At 36.7% G+C, this 20315-nt stretch overlaps 1 protein-coding gene across 27 annotated transcripts in view; it reads right to left on the minus strand.

Annotated features, from left to right (window-relative positions):
• Positions 1-20315, minus strand: part of LOC106869538 (tyrosine-protein phosphatase non-receptor type 4) — a 379747-nt gene that overhangs the window by 184883 nt on the left and 174549 nt on the right. For all 27 annotated transcript variants that reach the window (XR_016243461.1, XR_016243462.1, XR_016243460.1 and 24 more), the window contains 5 exons: positions 11190-11303; positions 9319-9361; positions 6895-6970; positions 3542-3639; positions 630-750 (listed from right to left, as the gene is read on the minus strand). Coding sequence is in view for 20 of the 27 variants with exons in the window: in XM_089358827.1 (XP_089214953.1) it covers positions 630-750; positions 3542-3639; positions 6895-6970; positions 9319-9361; positions 11190-11303 (452 nt within the window). In the remaining 7 variants the exon portion in view is untranslated. The remainder of the gene's footprint in view (positions 1-629; positions 751-3541; positions 3640-6894; positions 6971-9318; positions 9362-11189; positions 11304-20315) is intronic.

Consider the following 20315-nt stretch of genomic DNA (forward strand, 5'->3'; position numbering starts at 1 on the left):
TCAGTCTCTTATGCTGAACTGCTAAGTTACGGAGATGTAAACAAATCAATAGCGGTTATCAAGTGATGGTGGGGGATCAAACACATAAAAACATATACACACAAAGACGTATACAACAAGCTTCTTTCAGTTTGCATCTACCAAATCCACTCAGCTTTGGTTGACCCAGGGCAATAGTAGAAGATACTTGCTGAAGGTGCCTTGCAGTGGGACTGAACCCAGAACCATGTAGTTGGGAAACAAAATTCTTACTGCACAACTATGCATGCATGTGTGTGTGTGCGCATACGGTATTTTCAGATGATTTTGGAATAGAGATATTTTATTTGGAATTTATTTTGCAGTTCATCCTGAATGGGTATCACCATCATCATTTTTAGATGTTACAACATTCACATTGTCATTTTATGTCCAGGTTCCAAGCTGTTATAGGTTGGATAGTTTGACAGGATTTGACGGCTCCAAGAATTGCATAATACTCCATTATCTACTTTGGTTGGATGCTCTTCTTAACACCAGCCATTTTACACTGTGTAATCTATCACACGAAATTCCAAACATGCACACAACAACAAAATAAAAATTACAAAAAAAAGCACCCTTTAGCATAAAGTATACACCATAACTACCTGTGTTGTTTGTGATATTCTATAACTTGTCGTTCAAACTCCACAGTTTGGCTGGGAATAAACCGGAATTCAGACAGGTAATTTCCTTTGTGATCTTCCGGATTATAGTCACCTAATTCAGCTGAAAATAAGGGAAATTATAATTTTAAAAAAATCACACACACACATATATATATATATATATATATATATATATATATATATATATATATACATGTCATCATTTAGCATCCACTGTCCATGCTGGCATGGGTTAAAGACGGTTCGATAGGAAGTGGTAAACTGGAGAGCAGTACTAAGTGCCAACCTAATTTTGGCTTGGTTTCTACAGCTGGAGGCACTTCCTAATGCCAACCATTTTACTGAGAATATTTGATTATGGCACTGACATTAGTGTGGTTGCAAGCTCATGACAAGACTTAAAGGGGTCTTCTTGACCCCATGCTGTCTCTCTTCATTTGTTAACCACTTATCAGAATGTACTAGGTGCATTTTATTGTGCCACCAGCGGAGTTGCCTTGCATCCCTCCACGATAAAGAAGCCTTATTATGTGATAATTTGCTTGAGGTAATGTCTCCCAGAAGATGGAGAGAAGAGAGAATGATAACTGAAGAAGACTTAAAATGAGTGCATGAAAGGAGCAAAAGCATGATGGGTAATGATTATAGGTGGGCGATGCTAAAAGTAAGTAATAAATGGCAATAACAAATGATTGACAGGAGAGACAGTGTTGGTGGAGTGCGTCTGTACAAAGAGACCTGATGGGCAACAGAGGTAGTGTGATCAGAACAGTGGTAGAGTGATAGGATACAGCTGGTTCCAGTACATCATTATATGGGCAGTATGAATGACGACTGATAGGGAGCCTCATGTATCGCTAATTATCACACTTCTTGAAATCAGACTTTACTATTTCAGCCCAAGATTTTCTCAATTTTTCCCTTCTACAAGCACTTCTTTAAACGTCCTCAGTATACATCACATCATCACTCACACAATTTTCTCTCTTGCATACTCCATGATTACTCTTATTCAGTCTTCTTCTCAGCTCATTTGTACTCCATTGTTAAGGCACAATAACATTATCATCTGGTCAAGTATGCCTGCTTCATTATTCCTCTTGTTTTCAGAAATCCTCTGCATTTAAAGCCCACATCACAATACTATGGAGCATCACACTTTATATACAAGCCTCTTACAGTCTATCCTTGACTTTGAAGCAGAAGTAATATAACATATAAACACATGTGTTTGTATATGTCATCATTTTATGTTTGCTTATTCCATGCTGGTATGGGATGGCTGGATCTCAGCATCTTGTCACTTGTCACAATCTTTCCTATCATAGGGACGCATAACATAACAAAAAACTACCACTTTTAGCCTAGGCCTTGACTTCTCTTCATCCTGTATCAATTTTAATGTGGAGTCACTGTTTTCTTAGACTAGTTGCCTGTATGCAGCTTGCAGAGTTCACATTTTTCTTTCAATTCATCTTTATTGTTGTTGTTGCTGTTTAGCACCAGACAAAGTGCTTAGCAGAGTCCTACTCCAGTCCTAGATATTTACCTGGTGCAAATGGGATAGCTGAAGTAGAGGTTAGCAAAGTCAGTCTCACTCAAATTGAGACCTGAAAATCCAACATCATGTGGCTATGGGACTATGATGCCTCAACTAAAATTGCTAATGGCAAGATTGTTCTCCAAATGCAGTGAAAGACAAGATCTGCCTCTCAAGCTAATTCAAGGAGCCAAGAATCCATTGGTTAACTGGTATCTAGAGAGAGATACCATGAAGAAGCACAAGTCCAATCTAGTTGAAGTCAGAAAGCAAAACCCTACTCTTCTGGTAATATTAGTCATGATAATCCATTGTTAATGCCTGAATTACTATGGTTACTAAATGGTTGTGGAGGCGCAATGGCCCAGTGGTTAGGGCAGCAGACTCACGGTTATAGAATCGCGGTTTCGATTCCCAGACCGGGCGTTGTGAGTGTTTATTGAGCGAAAAACACCTAAAGCTCCACAAGGCTCTGGCAGGGGATGGTGGCGAACCCTGCTATACTCTTTCACCACAACTTTCTCTCACTCTTTCTTCCTGTTTCTGTTGTGCCTGTAATTCAAAGGGTCAGCCTTGTCACACTGGGTCACGCTGAATATCTCTGAGAACTACATTAAGGGTACACGTGTCTGTGGAGTGCTCAGCCACTTGCACGTTAATTTCACAAGCAGGCTGTTCTGTTGATCGGATCAACTGGAACCCTCGACGTCGTAAGCGATGGAGTGCCAACAACACCAAATGGTTAGATGTTAAAAGAGAGAGAGAGAGGGAGGAAGAAAGAGAGAGAAGGTGGGGGGCAAATATATAAATTATTAAAAAACAAAATTCCTTGCTTTCGGACCAGTTCTTTTGTTGGTGGATTAACTTCAGGAACAAAGCTGCATCATCCATGTGAAAATTTCCCTCCACATGCACAAAACTTTTTATATCTTTCACATCCTTAATACTGCATCTTCATCCCTCCTGAAACACTAGAATTTCTCAAGAAATGATGTTCAACAGGTAACAATATCTGAGATTTGTCAAAATGCAGTTGAGTGTTCATTACAAGCATCAAAAAACAAGTCCAACCATATGAGCTACAGTTATCACTTGGTGGTTAATCGCACGACCAACTACCTCGAATATTGATTCATGACGTGTTCAATATGATCGTTAGTTGTGAGCTTTCTGAGCTCTGAACAGCAGACCTATGCTATAGAAATAAAATACCAAACATTAGGAGATGGCCAACAAAACTATACACATTTGCTATGCTATGCTCAGTGGAATGAAGGAACCAATCAATTTAGTTGTCTGTGTTAAGATTAAAATATACTAGAGTACTGAGGGTTGAAAGTAATTGACTTACACTGGATTGCATAACTTGATAATAGTGCCGAGGTAGAATGAGGACAGACCAGCCGACCTTCTAAAAGGTCCTTCTTTAATTGGAGGAAGAAATGGTATCTGCAATAAATTCATAAACAAATAGAATGAAAATGAATCAGTTACTGGGTTATCATCATAGTTTTAGTTTTGAATATTCTGAAACTTGCAAATATACATTTATTCTTACTCAATAATTCAACAGACTTTAACGACAAATAAACCTTTAAAACTTAATAGAATATTTCCTTTTTATTTATTGCAGGAATTATTCTAATGTTTATTATTTAGTATGTGTTAGCTAATTTTAAACATGTAAAATATACAGCTATCTGGTACCATAATAATATAAACCATGGCAAAAATTTGGTTGCTAAGCATTCTCATATTTATTTAGTATTTCGTTCTGTTCAATCCTAGCTAGGGTTTAAATAATTTTGAAAATACAGACTATATTAGAGCTTTTAATTTACAGCTCAATGCTACCTCATTTTTTTTTTTTATCACTTTAAACTAATGGTGTTATTCCAAAATTCTATGTATGTATTTAACTATTGCTATAATGGCCACACTTATTGATTAATTTTTAACTGAATGTAGAGTGAACTCCATTCACTAACTCTGAATCAATTTAGAGTAAAACATGCAACTCGCGAGAGTGCAGCTCCAACAAAAACTGAAGCATAACAAGAAACTGTTGATAACTCAGAGAAAACAACAATACAGCTGCCTGCTTCTATGCAAATATTTCTTTAAAATAATCCAATAAACAGGGAAAAAGCTTTAAAAATGATATCAATAAAAATAAAGAAACCTATCTCTTTAATAAGCAAAATATTAGGTAACATAGAAAAAGGAAAAGAAAATCAGCAGATTTGAAAATATAAATAAAAAAAAAATCAAACAGGAAATATGAAAAGAAAGAAATAGAAAAATATTGTTCTTTCTGTTTAATACCAATTCCAATAATCAACTATATTTTCAGAATATTTTTATGTTTTTCTTTTCAAATTATATTCACCGATTCCATACTGATTCTTTCATCTTGTTTGTAAATGAAATCAAGAAGTTGGTACTTGTGAGATGGTTTTTTTTTATTTCTTAAGTTGTTAAGAAATAAAAGAAACATATCACAAGGAGAGAGAGAGAGAGAGAGATGGATTTCATAAGAAAACCTTTTATGAAAGAAATAGAGAAAAAAAAAAAAAGAAAAAAAAAGAAGTCTGTAGTTCTTTGAATCTAATAAGCAAATAATAAAAACCTTTGTTTTTCTTTCTACTTTTACAAATGTTTCTAAGTATAAGATTGGGTGGCTCTGCAATTTAGATACTTATACAAATTATAGAAAATAGATAGGCTAATATGAATTTGTGCCCTTTTGCATTATCTCTTTTATCGTTTTGTTTCAGTACTAGCCATCTACACCTGTTTTTTTTCCTTCATCTTTTTCAGTTAGGTGGTGCAAAGCAAATACAGAAAACGTGCTTTTCATGTTAATTTAATATGTGCTTCACATTCCAAAGTTTCCATCTGTGAAGCAGACACTCTTCTATATTGAAATATTTCCAGATTTTTCATGTGTTCTGCTACAGATGCAACATAATGAATAGCACTAGTAGCTATTGTACTAGCTGATGCAACACTACCTAACTTAACTCCTCTAGCATATACACCATCCTCCAAACACGATCACAAATATGATATTTATTGTGAATTTGGCATGATCTTTAGGAAGTCAAATATTCTAAGATTTCTTTCACAATATTCTTTGCTTTCACATTTGGCATATCTAATTGCTCAGAGATAGCAAATGTCACTCTCTTTTTAGTTCTATTGTCTCAGCCTGTTTCTTGAAATCATTTATCTAAACATGGACATTTTATGCTTTGGTATGTTATGCTCAGTGCAACCAATTCATTCTTAACCATTTCAAATAAAATTTTCAAATTGTAATATGGTAACACATATAAGGTGGCCACTTAAATAATTTCTTGTATAACTATAATTTTTCATCTATTTTGTCAATAAATTAGATTGGAAGACAAACCTGAGTATGACGGAAAGGAAGTAATCTTCTGGCAGGCTTATTTCCAAGTTAAACCATTCCAATTATTGTGAATTTTAGTCATAAAATCAATGGAATAGTAAAGGACTGTTATTATTATTGGAAGCATCATCTTTCATGTTCTTTTTTACTAAACCAATATGAGTTAGGCAGTTCAACAATACTTCAATATTTTGCCTGCATCTCAAATATTTGTTCTAAGATCAGAAATGATTCTGCAGTTGTCTCATCCATAGTTTCCAACCTCAACATAAAGTCAAATGGATCTCATCCAAGCTGACCCACTCCACCACAAATACCCCTATGATTCTCAGACACTTTCAAAACTTTGTTCATCAACTAAAAGCCTCTATAATTTGTTTTGAGAGTACTTTATGATAGTATTCCTATATGAGTGACAGTGTACAACTTGCCAGCACTAACTAACTTGGCTGCTAACAACATATCCTGACAATTTAGCCACCAAGTTCAGCATGGTAGCTTCAAATTATTAAACCAGATTAAAAGAAAAGTTTACAATTTGTAATAAGCTGTGGCAAATAAAGTATCTTATAAATTTACAACCCAATATATATATATATATAGGCACAGCGTGGCTGTGTGGTAAGAAGCTTGCTTCCCAATGACATCATCCCGGGTTCAGTCTCACTGCATGGCACTTTGAGCAAGTGTCTTCTACTATAGCCTTGGGCTGACCAAAGCCTTGTGAGTGGATTTGGTAGACAGAGACTGAAAGAAGCCTGTTGTGGTTATATATATATATGTATGTATGTATGTATGTATGTATGTATGTATGTATTTGTATGCGTGTGTGTGTTTATCCCCTCACCATTGCTTGACAACCAATGTTGGTGTGTTTACATCCCTGTAACTTAGCGGTTCGGCAAAGGAGACTGACAGAAATAAGTACTAGGCTTACAAAGAATAAGTCCTGGAGTCGATTTGTTTGGGTGGCTCTGCAATTTAGATACTTATACAAATTATAGAAAATAGATAGGCTAATATGAATTTGTGCCCTTTTGTATTATCTTTTTTATTGTTTTGTTTCAGTACTAGCCATTTACACCTGTTTTTTCCTTCATCTTTTTCAGTTAGGTGGTGCGAAGCAAATACAGAAAACGTGCTTTTCATGGCTGCAGTCAAATGACTGAAACATGTGAATAAATAAATAAATAAATACAGAGAAAAAGAGAGAGAGAGACAGAGAGAGAGACAGAGAGAGAGAGAGAGGGGGGGGGAGAGAGAGAAAGAGAGATATTGTAGATGCACACCTAGTATATTCTTCACTCAGCTTGCTGGGGTCAGACACATAGAATTTCACTCGAAAATAAAACTCGTATGTTGGACCTGAAATAAAGAGTTAAATTAGTGTTAATAACAATATCAGTTTAAAAAATCATTTTACAAGGTATGTTTGCATAGGTTTAACACATCAGCAACAAAACCAATCTTCATGAGTTCATCAGGCTTAACATTCAGATAACAATTTCACCCCACAAATCTTCTGTACTTGGTATCATCACATACATTTCTATATTGTACCACATCAATAAAAGAACAGAAAGTCAATCAAATGAAGATAATATATCAAGGGTTAGCCAGGTTATATAGTTTCTATAGCTTTACACCTTCCTCATTAGAAAATTGCGTGATCTCTACATCTAATTTGGTGTCTTATTGTTATGCAAATAACGTTGATATAAAGAGCATGCGCATTTGACAGGAAGAGAAAGAGAGAGAACAGCCATTTGGAATAACGTACAGGACTATGACTAAAAATTAGTTTCTTTGAACCAGGATTTACTGGTTATACATTACAATCAAAGAAACTAATTTCTGAAAAATCACAATTGGGAAAAGTTGCAGAGAAGTCTATAGAGAAAGAAATTTGTGAAAAGACGTGAATGATATGGAAAGATACTTGAAATCTGACAGATTGAATGTAGACCCAGATTCTACAAATGCTGCTAAAACTTTTAATCACTGGTTTAGAACTTTCATCAACTTTATAGACTCCCTACCAGGGCAGGAAGGTAGGATTATCAATAAACTCAATCTTTTGATTAATTATGTGGAACCGAATGTATACAAATTCATCAGTGAAGCTAAGAACTATGAACAAGCTGTGAATACACTAAAGAGTGTGTACATTAAACCAAAGAACATCATCATGGCAAGCCATCTTTTAGCCACAAGAAAACAGAAACCAAGGGAATCTCTAGACCAGTTCTTAAACAAACTCAAAATATTAGCGAAAGACTGTGACTTTGTTGCAGTGAGTGCTGAGCAGTACCAGTCTGAAATGATTTGAGATGCATTTATAAATGGGCTCACTTTGAAGCAAATATGACAAAGACTATTAGAAAACAAAAGTGTCAACCTCAGTACAGCTTATGATCAAGCACGTTCACTAGATGTGGTGCAACAAAGTTCCAGTGTCTTTTTAAACTCTGAGGGTTCCAACTTCAGTCCAACTGCACCCATTGTAGCTAAGCCAATAGATTCCCCAAAGCAGGAAGGAAAACACTCTGCCGCGACTCGAAAAGGAGACCTCTCTCAATGTTGGTTTTGTGGCTATTCCAGACACCCACGGACTCACTGTCCTGCACAGAAAGCAGTCTGTCACAAATGCCAAACAAACAGTCCCATAAAAGGGAAGAAGGCTATTGTTGTTTAGCCCTAGGAAACACTGTTTCCTGTTGGCCTTGACACATTTCCTGTGTCCTTATGTTTTCAAAGTGGAGCCAAGCACCTCCACCCAGCAAAACCAGCATCCAGAGACTAGTTTCAGAGTCATTGCTCATAATCAGTCTGGAGTAGCATGGTTTGCTAGCTGTCGATGCCTATCTGCCTTTGAAAACATATATTTCAAGTGAAATACAATCACTGATTCTCGAAAATAAAAATAATATATTTGAAAACATAAGGACACAGGAAATGTGTCAAGTCGAACAGGAAACAGTCTTTCCTAGGGCTAAATAACAGTAGCATTCTTCCCTTTTATGGGACTGTCACATTAAGTTGACAACATACTATCACTTTATCATGCTGCTACTGCATATATTTCTCTGAGAGATTTAGAAATATATTATTTCCAAGTTTAAACTCATCTTAATTTTTATTGAGTTTGTCTGCTCTTTACTCAATCCTCACAGCTCCCATCCCATGAGACTCACAGGATTAACCTAAAGAAAGCCTTACACACACAACTTTTCTGATTAGAAGAATGAGGAAAGATCAGTGAATTGGAGCAGATAACACAAAAGTTGAACTGTAAATACATTCCAAGAACAGTAAAAAGAAGACAGTATTTAAAAAAGTAATGACTATGCAATATTTTGTAAGAACTGCCAGAGAAAGAAGCAGCAGAAGTAGACTGAAACAAGTCCAAGAGACTATCTTAAATGTAGATTGTCTGTTACTAGAAAATTTTGAAAAATCTATTTTAATAGAAAGACCTACTGTGATGAAAAATCATGATGATGACAAATTAGACATCTGTAAATGATTGCTTGACTTGCAAGAAATAGCATCCAAATTTTTCTCAAATCACTCCTTACTGTTTTCAAAAAGAGAGAGGACATATGTAGTTCTTGATACGTTTGAATGCTTCTGATTTTAAGTCTGACTAAATAGGAATGACCTGGGACTAATATAATAAAATATATCAAAATAGTTAAATGAAGATGATTTACCTCTGCATTGTTTCTTTACCGTTTTCAAAGGATCAACCCATCTCTGTAAGAAAGAAAAAAAAACAAGAAAATTATTGTAGCACAACTACACTGGTTATATTTCTGAAATCTGCTCTTTTCAGCCATCACTATTAGTTCTTGCTGTTGGGTCGTCCCAATAAGTTCAGCTAGTGTTTCTTTGGCTTGGTCCTCTTTAAACTTTTCAACTGTATACAATAATCTTAATCTTAAACCAGCAGCACATGATTATCTTCATTATCATCATAAATGGCAGGCAGCAGGATGGGACAGCTGTTTAGGTATGAAGTTTGTAACTCAGTTTTGATTCCCAACTGGAATAATTTCTCTTGTGCCATTATGTCTTTCAGAAAAGCATAAATCTTAAAATGTCCAATTTCCTTTTGATTAATAAATGTGAGCCTTGACACTTGTCGTAGAACTAGATCCTCCATATTTGTACTAAATAATACCAGAAAGTTACTAGTCATTAAATGGAGTATACCTAGCCTCTTAAAGAAAATTGTTAAATTGCGCATTTGACAGAAAAAAAAAAAAGAAATTCATATTATTATGCCTATACAATACTTTTGTTATCATTTAACCTCTATTTTATTCTGATATTGCAAAAGTACTTTGATAAGTCCACACAAAATTGTAACCTCAGTTCTAAATCTTTGACAGGAGTTAGTATTAATATTATAATAAATTGATTGAGATTTTTACTTCAATTTTTCACTCATCTTTTTATGTATAGATAACATTTAACCCATCGATAAAATCTTCAAATATATTTATTTCACTACACTCTCTGAGTGGTTGGCGTTAGGAAGGGCATCCAGCTGTAGAAACTCTGCCAAATCAGACTGGAGCCTGGTGTTGCCATCCGGTTTCACCAGTCCTCAGTCAAATCGTCCAACCCATGCTAGCATGGAAAGCGGACGTTAAACGATGATGATGATGATGATGATGATGATGATGAATGACACATTCTTCTGATAATTTGGAGATTTTTTTGTTGTGATAGTAAAACATTTTTGCGTGCTAGGATGTGAGTCACACAAAGCCAGCTCCAAATAACAAATGAAACTAAGTAGAAGGATTTAATTCCCTAAATTATGTCTATTATCATTATATTTAAAATGTCGATCATATTTAGCTATTAAAAGGGGAAGAAAAACACAGCCTGGGATTTTTGCATTATATCTATGAGGTAGTATCAAAAAGTTCCCTGACTAGTTCTGTAGCATGTCAATAGATGGAAGCACATATGCTGCATTGATGCACCCATGCCAGTGGCACATAAAAGGCACCCAGTGCACTCTCTTAAGTGGTTGGCATTAGGAAGGGCATCCAGCCATAGAAAACATGCCACAACAGACAACTGGGGTCTGGACAGTTCCCTGCTAGCCAGCCCCATGTCAAACCATCCAACCCATGCCAGCATGGAAAGCGAACATTAAGCAATGATGATGATGATAATTATTATATTCATGGTATCAGAATACCGACCAGATTATCAGATGTTTGTAGGCATCACTGGTCACAATACGTTTCCTATTGTTTGAATGATGCCATTCCACTGGCTTAGGTGAGAGAGCAGGCTAACATTCTTCCTGATCAGAAGATGCTAATTTGTCATGGCAGTGTGACCCATTTGCAGCTGAGTGGACTGGAGCAACACTGAAATGAAGTGTTTTGCTCAAGAACATAACACCACAGCCTGGCCCAGGACTCGAACCCATGATCTACTGATTGTAAGCGCAATACTCTAACCACTGAGCCATGCACCTTCACTACATAAACATAGCAGTAAATGTAAAAAAAAAAAGAAAATAAAAGGAAAAAATTAATGGATGACTCTAGAAACTTACCATTCCTTCAGGTGTTGGTGCAACTTCTAAGAACTGAAGACCAAAGTAGTCTTTTTCAATGAGTTCAAGATGATCGTAGACTTTCTCAAGCAGTGCCTGAGCTTTATTCCGTTTCTGAAATAGATGAGTGAAAAAGTGTTATGCATGAGAGGCTGTTCTTATTGAGATGGACATAAGCATTGGATGTTGAGGTGTGGTCAGAAGTTGAAATGATAGCATTATTAAACAACAATGGTAAGTGATGTGGCCAGAGAGTATAAAAGATGATGGCATCCTGACCACTAAAAAAGTAGAGTATACAAGTTATGGAGAAAGCATAACAAAATTAAGCATAAAGTGAGGTATAGAGATTGGGGACCAAAGCAAATTTAGAGAAAACTCAGCTTATAAGAACCAATGTTATAGAGTTATTCAAATGGTGTCAGCTTAGAAGTTTATTAAGCAGATGATGGGATGGATGGATGGATAAGGTGTTGAGCCATACACATGACTAACATAAAAGTAAATACTGTTGGCTGAAAGGAGCATGAATATTTCTGTAAATATTCTTCAATAAAATAAAATTTAAAAAATCTTCATTTCATTTCTTTCTATTTTGAATATATTTTTTTCATGAGGTTGCACAAAAGTAAGACACAGCTGGGAAATGAGATTTGTTAGTGGAACAACTGGGGTGACATTATTTATAATAAAGCAGATGTAATTGATAGAAAGATTTTTACAGCTGGATAGATCTTTCTATACATCTTAATGCCAATGAGAAAGAGATTAAAAAAAAAAGAAAGAGTGAGGGGGGGGCAGAGAAAGAAAGAGGGGGTAGGGGAAGAAAGAGCAAGAGAGGGGAGAGGAGAGTGGAGGAGAGAGAGGAGAGGAGAGTGGGGGAGAGAGAGGAGAGAGAGAGAGGAGAGAGAGGAGAGAGATTCTATTTCTGCAAGCAGAGTTTGTCATTTTTTTCCAAAACAAAATACCATAACAGTAACCACAAGCTGAGACTGACTACTTTTCATGAAAGTCAAATGATCGCAAAATAAATGAAGATGGAAATGGAAGATCATAACAAAGAGAATGGATTATATTTAGTTATTTGTCAGTATATTCAATCACATAGAATTTGTTTTTCCCCGGCTGCTGCCAGTTGGATGCTTTAGAATATCCAAACTCTTGCAAAAATTTCTTGTAACAAATATTTTTACAGGTGGATATTTCATTCTACTAAGTGCTAAACAACTGAAGTGGAACATTGCAGAAATTCTTATGAGATGGATGACTGCAGAAAGTGAAGCTTCAGGATTTTCTCTTTTCTCTTTTTTTTTTTATGTGTGTTTACAGTGGTAAACAGAGACACATTAATCATTCAACTAGAATACCCTAAAACTGGAACTGAACATAAAAAAAAACAAATTAAGCACATGTTATTAAGAAGTTAATAACAACCATTTGTTGATCTGAAAAAAAAAAAAGACCTGTAACCAAGTACCACACAGCCTGTGGCTTAGTAGTCTTTGAGAAAACAGAATGGGGCACGCCCTATGCAAAAGGTGCAGTTGGCAAAGTGATAGACAGCAAGGAGTTCAGTAGGAAATTTCATTTGTAGTACATGTTCATCAAGATTAGCTTCTCAACCCCTTCTTGTTATAGTTCTCTGAGCCATAACAGAGAAGTTTAAGGCTGACTGTCTGTGCTAATGATCAAGTTCTTACACCAAAAAAATGGAGAAGACTTAGACAAGAGATTTGAAATATGGAAACAAAACTGATAATTGAGAACCTCAGAGTAAGGGAGAAGAAGATAAAGTTTGAATAAGTAAAAAAGACAAGACTCTGTTGCTATCACAGAAAAAATATGCTGGTTTAATATACAAGAAAAGAGTAAGCAGGAACTGCATATGGTATCCACCTATAGTGAACTATAGGTACATAAAATGTACTGGGCTCACAGGCAATCTGTCAGAGATTAAAGACTTTGTATGAGGCAGATATAACAGGAGTAGCTAGCAGTCAGCAGCAGCAGCAGTAAAATAAATTTTTTTCAATGCTTGGATGGCCTCATAGAAATACTTCATAGCTTCTGTTAGCAAGGTGACCTAATTAGTAGAGAAGGAGGGTGTTGTGAAAGCCAGAACAAGAACAGAAAAAGTACAGGGAAGATGTTTCCTCTGCTAGCAACAAGAGGATTCTCTTTTCAAACAAAGGGTAGATTGTATATTGCTTGTGTAGAAAGTGCATGTTGCATGATAGTGAAAAAGGGACATTGAATGCAGAATGTGTGTGAAGATTTAGCATCTGCAGACTTCCATCTCTTCCCTAAGATGAAAACGGAGCACAAAGGTTGCTGTTTGAACACCATTGTCGAGATCAACAACAAATTGTAGAAGGTTCTCGACTCGCTTATGGAAAACGACTTCTAGGCCAGATTCCAAAAGTGGAAGGAACGTTGGGACTGGGGTATTGCTGTGCAATATGACTATTTCAAAGGAGACGGGGTTAAAACTTAAGTAAATAAGTTACTTTTTTTTATTAAACGCAGCTAGTCCGAGAACCTTTTTGATACCACCTCGGTATATGTGTGTGAGAAGAATATGCGGGAATGCATGTGTGTATGAATAGGAGAAAGCATGTGTATGCGTTATGAAATACCAAAATAGTCTTATTTAAGGTTCATAATCAGTAAATGGAGAGAAAACTCAAAGAACAGCATGACAATTAGTGAAAAAGATGAGAGTTAGAGAAGTTAATAGAAAACTTCAAGAAATAGAGGTTAGAGGATGAAAATAAGACAATGAAGGGCAGAGAGTCTGAGTGTAGAACAAGAGCTTAGAATGAAAAACTACAAACAATATTTAAAATAAGATTGAAGAGGAGAAACAGTCCAAATACAGCAGAGAAAGAAGCAGTGAGAAGACAAAATAATTATATTAAAGATTATCAATAGGAAAAAGTTATTGATTAGTGAAGTCTTGTGAATGCTGCTTAGATGAATGGTGGTACTATTACTATCTGGTGGTAGTAGTAGTAGTAGTAGTAGTAGTAATAGTATGGGGGAAGTACTGTAACAGCGTGTCACAGCATCCACCATTTGTTGGGGATTTCCTACTACTCTTGGTGGATGATGCCTCTACATCACACAAGCAACACAAACCCTCCAACTCATGGGTTTGTGTTTGAGTAGCTGTTACTGGTGATGAATTTATGAAGTTGGAGTGCAAATCCTACTTCAAACTCTTTTGGTTGCCTTTTATGACACACAGAGAACACTTTGGGTCTATTCTTCGACACATTGCTCCCCAGTACACAATCTGATGACTAGTTTTTATTATAAAATGTAATTGAGCAGTTTATTCTTTCATCTGTTAGCCTTTTTTTATATTAATGAATCGAGATGAATGTGCAAGGAAAATGTGAATATTTTCTTGGAATACCTACAGGTTTGTGGTCTACACACACACACACACACACACACATACACACAACTGATGTAGAATGTTGTGAAATGTCATGTTCAAACCACTTAAAATGTATTTTGCTTCGTAACTGCTTAGTTCTAAGAAAGAGTGCATATGATTACACTTTCAAAGAACGACAGATTGTTTGTTATATATTTAACAAACAGCAAAAGCATGGCTTTTAACTTCACACAGACTCTCATAGCCCACTTTACTCATTTAAACTTTTTTCATGGATGTAATATATTACACTGTTTACTTCTCTTGTGAATGTAGCAGAAATGGCAGTGGAAACATGCAATCTTCAAATAATTGCCCAGGTTGTTAAATATTTTCCTGCAAATGGGATTAAATCCTATCTGTTTTTTTTAAAATTTTCTCTGGTATATTCACTACATGAAGAGCTGGAGGGTTCTAAGATATTCATACGTATCCAGATGAAAAAATTTGTGAAGTAGCTTTCATGGTTGGATATCCGACCTAATCCTAGTGTACTACCCAATGCCTATTTCTTCTTTTATTACTAACTATGTGCTACAGTGCAGAGTTAAAGAATGTGCTAGAAACATGAAGGATAACAACACCTCAGCCACTTACAGTGAGTTTGGTATTTTAACATTCCACCCAGCACAACTCTCACAATCTAACCTTTTGTGAAATTATTATAAATCCATGGCATAAACCAACACAGATGTCACCAGCAAAATCTACAGTGCAGTTCTTAAGCTGCTCATGACTTTCTCTCTCTTAACACTATATATATATATGTATGAGAGAGAGAGTGAGATGTATAGCTGTGTGGTAAGAAGCTTGCTTCCCAACCATATGGTTCTGGGTTCAGTCCCATTGTGTGGCACATTGGGAAAGTGTCTTCTACTCACTAGCATAGCTAGGGGGTAGGGGAGGATGGTAGGGGCAGTACTTTTGGGTCAGCTGTAGGCAATATGTTTTTTTTGTGGGGTCTGGGGGTGGCAAATGGAAGGGCCACCCTGGGTGGTACACACTCTAGCTACGCTAGTGCTTCTACTATAGCCTTGGGCTGACCAAAGCCTTGTCAGTGAATTTGGTCGACAGAAACCTGAAAGAAGTCCATTGTGTATATATGTATATATCTATCTGTGTGTTTATGTTTGTCCCCTCATCATTGATTGACAACCAGTGTTGGTGTGTTTATGTCCCTGTAACTTAACAGTTCAGCAAAAGAGATAAAATAAGTACTAGGCTTTAAAAATAAGTCCTGGGGTTGATATGTTCAGCTAAAATCCTTCAAGGCAGTGCTCCAGCATGGCCACAGTCAAATGACTGAAACAAATAAACACACACACACACCAAATCTATATTTTTACTCTTGAAATGGACGCAATCCATCAAAAGTTATTGATGTTCAGATTTCCCACTGAATCATTGCATATTCAAACCTAAGTTATGTTTTTAATCAAACAATAAAATCAGCCTTAACCTTAAAAGGAGTTCATAACACTGTGATATTGTCAGCATCATATTAAATGTTAATGTCTGCATATACAACAATGGTGGGTCAAATAAAGTATTTATTCTCAAAAGCATTTACTGTTAATCAATACTAATCATATTTATACAAATTAATCAAGGTCTAAATGGAGAAGAAATCTGTTTAACCTTTTCTATTCAGCTAAGCGAGCATTTTCCCATCCACCTGTACTCTCATCATAGCCTCAATACTCCAACCAAAATGTCTGCACACCAATATGTCTGTCTAAATTCCATTGCCATTCTTCCCTTATTCTATGAATCAATTAGTAAGTCTATTGATAAACCCAGGTCTGTGTATTCAGCTGTCCAACTTAAGTATCCAACTGCATTCCTACATAACACAACAGCCATTTCCAGTATCCATTCAACTATCTGTCACCACCCTACACATTCCAAAATCAGTTTGACTCCTCCCTGTCTCATGGCTCCAAATCATACATTGTAACTTCCTCATAAATATAAATTCAACAGAATATTTTCTTGGAAGCATTCTTAAAACAAATCTCCACAAATAGCAACATCAACAAATGGTCTCAAGTGTGAGGGCCTCCTTAGACCTATCTGTTTTTGTGAGTATGCATGTATATATGAAAAAGTTTAAATTTAAAGGATATGAAGACAGGGAAAAACCCCAGCCCATCAGGAATCACCGCTGAGATGCTTAAAATATCTGGTCATGTGGGTTAACGTTTGGTCACCCATATTGTAAATCAGGTGGTTCACAAAGGAGTCATACCTAGTGACTGGCATAGCAGCACCATAGTCATCTGCTACAAAGGTAAGGGTGATGCCTTAGATAGAAATAATTACAGAGGTATCAAATTATTGGATCAGGTGATGAAAATTATGGAGAAGGTCCAACTAATTATGGAGAAGTTAGTCTAAATGAGATGCAGATTGGTTTTGTGCCAGGGAGAGGCATCACTGATGCTATATTTCTGATAAGGCAGCTACAAGAGAAATACATAGCCAAAGATAAACCTTTGTACTTGGCTTTTGTTGACATGGAGAAAGCCTTTGACAGGGTCCCTTATCCCTTATCTGGTGGTCAATGTGGAAACTAGGGATAGATGAGTGGTTCGTGAAAGCTGTACAAGCCATGTAGAGGGACACTATCAGTAAGGTGAGGATTGGCAATGAGTACAGCAAAGAATTCAGGGGCTCACCAACCCCCTCAACCGCCATCTTGTTCATCATAATCCTCCAGGCAATAACAGAGGAATTTAAGATGGGTTGCCCCTGGGAGCTCCTCTATGCTGATGACCTTGTTCTTCTAACTGAATCACTACAAGAACTAGAGAGGTTTCAGGGTATGGAATCAAGGTCTAGTATGAAAGGGCTTTAAAGTTAACCTAGCAAAAACCAAAGTCTTAGTGACTAGGAAGGCAGACAAATCACAAATCCCTTCAGGTAGATGGCCTTGCTCAATCTGTAAAAAAGGCATAGGTAGAAACTCCATAAGATGTACCCAGTGTAAGCATTGAACACAAGAGGTGCAGCAATATCAGAGGAATATTAACAGGGAAAATAGCTTTTGTGTGTGGAAGAGGCAAAAGTAAAATAAACACTAAAAATGTACAGAAAAGAGATTCTATCAACTGCCAGTAGGGTAGGCTAGAGGTAGTAAATAGATTCTGTTATCTAGGTGACCAAGTTAGTAGTGAAGGTGGATCTCCAAGAGCATAGCTGTGAGAATAAGATTAGACTGGGTAAAGTTCAGAGAGCTCCTATCTCTGCTGGCAACAAAAAGCTTCTCTCTCAGAGTGAAAGGCAGATTATATGATGCCTGTGTGCGAACAGCCATGCTACATGTCTGTGAAACATGGGCTGTGACAGTTGAGGACATGTTTAAAAGAAATGACGCTAGTATGCTTCGCTGAATGTGCATGTTTGACAGAGAGTAAGCATAAGAGGCATTAGATGTGGTGTGCAAGAGAGATGACTGTACTGGTATGGTCATGTGATGCATATGGATGAGGACAGCTGTGTAAAGAAGTGCCAACCTCTAACTGTGTAAGGAACCTGTGGTAGAGGTAGACCCAAGAACACATGGGATGAGGTGGTGAAGCATGATTTTCGAACTTTGGGCCTCGCAGAGGCAATGACTTACGACTAAGACCTGTGGCAATATGCTGTGCTTAAGAAGACCCATCAAGCTAAATGAAACTGTCGTCATGGCTGATGCTGCTGTCATGTCACTGGCCCCTGTGCCAGTGACATGTAAAAAAACATCTTTTGAGTGTTGGGCTTCATGGAGGCAAAGTGGCTGAGCTCCTATCAAGTGTTGGGCCTCACGGAGGCCATGACCGAGACCTTTGGCATTATGTCGCATTTAAGAAGAAGACCAATAAAGCCAAGTGAAATCACAGTTGTGGCAGATACCAGTGTCACACAAATGGCATCTGTGCTGGTGGAACGTAAATGCACCCATTACTCTCTTGGAGTGGTTGGTGTTAGGAAGGGCATCCAGTCATAGAAAACCATGCCAAATCAGACTGGAGTCTAGTACAGCCTTCCAGCGTGCCAGCCCTGGTCAAACTGTCCAACCCATGGACAATGGACACTAAATGATGATGAAGATGATGAGTGTGCTTATATATGTACATGTATATATGAGTGTACATGCACGTATATACACAAGTGTGTGCATATGTGTTGACATATAACATAAAATATTTTTAGGATAAAATCATTATCTGTATTCCTTTTTGGAAGATGGTAGAGTTTGAGAGAGATTTGATTGGGTGGTCTCATTCAGGCACATCAATGGTTTGTTAGTTTTCATAAAAAATGTTTTCAGTTCAATCATACTCTTCACACATTGCAGTTTACCTGTATGATATGTTATTTGTTTCAATAATATTATTGTCATCATACGGCCTGAGAGCTGTTCTTTCTTCTCAGGTTAGTAGGAATATTGATAGCAGCTACTAATCCCCTCAACAAAGAACTGAAATAGTTATCTTCTTGAAAGCTGAATAAGCATCTCTTCAAGGGTTGCATAGAGGACCCACCTCTTCTTTAGAAGTCATATTTTAAGCCCAAACTTCTAAATTTTCCAGTATAGGGTTCTGGTAAGTGCATGTGTAAATGCAGCGTGTTATATAATAATATAACATGCTACACACATCATATAGCCCTGTGTGCAGTTGTTATATAATGGGTGTGTTTATGTAATCAGCATAAACTGAATAGATTTAGGAGTCTCGCTAACTTAGCACCTTTACAAGTTATGGAATGTATTTCCTGCAGTATGACCCCCATTATTCAAGCTGACCTAAAAATTCTTGTCTTTTTGGGAGTGGAACAATAGTAAATATCTTGCCAGATGAGTTAGGTATTTGTTTATTTGTTTTGTTCTCTTTTTCCTTTGGCAGCAGTGATGATGGCCGAAATCAAATAAGAAGCTGCATTCATCTATTGTTTGTGAAGTGAGAAGCTATGACACTTGATGGAAGTGATGAAAAACCTAGACACTAATGATATAATGTTAAAAGGAAAGAGCAATGCTAGATTGAAAAGATGAGGAGTTTAAATAGTTGATGGAAAATATTGGAGTAGGGCAGAAAATTTAGAAGAAAAAAACCAACTAAATATAAGAAACCTCATGGAATAGAAAACATGGGTTGGAGGGTGCCTCATAAGTAAATGCAGCAATTGTAGAACTTAGCAAGAAACTTCCAATCCTGTATAAGACAAGAGAGAGGAGAAGGTTCTAGGCAGGCCATCTATCTAGGATGTTATATCAGACAAATCTGAATGCTTTGCTAGTGTTCATCATCATCATCATCATCATCGTTTAACATCCGCTTTCCATGCTAGCATGGGTTGGACGATTTGGTAACTAAGTTGACAAGCATGAAAGACCACTGCTACGTGATATAAGAAAGTAAGTCTAGTTGACCTAAAACTACAGAAATCGTTTCTGAGGTAAAACTGCAACCCAAGGTAATGAAGGTGGTGTGCTTGGTTACAACTAACTGCCTCCATCAACTCTGAAGTGTTAGAAATGAGTGTCATAGTTTGGCAGCCGGTATGGTCAGAGAAGTTACTCTTATTGGGTACTGAACATATAATGACTTCTTAACTGAGAGAGAGAGAGGGGGAGAGGGAGAGAGAGAGAGTTTGCTGAGCTCACCTGCAAAGCATGCAACTTGGGGACCTCAGAAATT

Source organism: Octopus bimaculoides, chromosome 10 (assembly GCF_046866305.1).
Source record: "Octopus bimaculoides isolate indiv1 chromosome 10, ASM4686630v1, whole genome shotgun sequence".
In the NCBI taxonomy this organism is placed as follows: domain Eukaryota; kingdom Metazoa; phylum Mollusca; class Cephalopoda; order Octopoda; family Octopodidae; genus Octopus; species Octopus bimaculoides.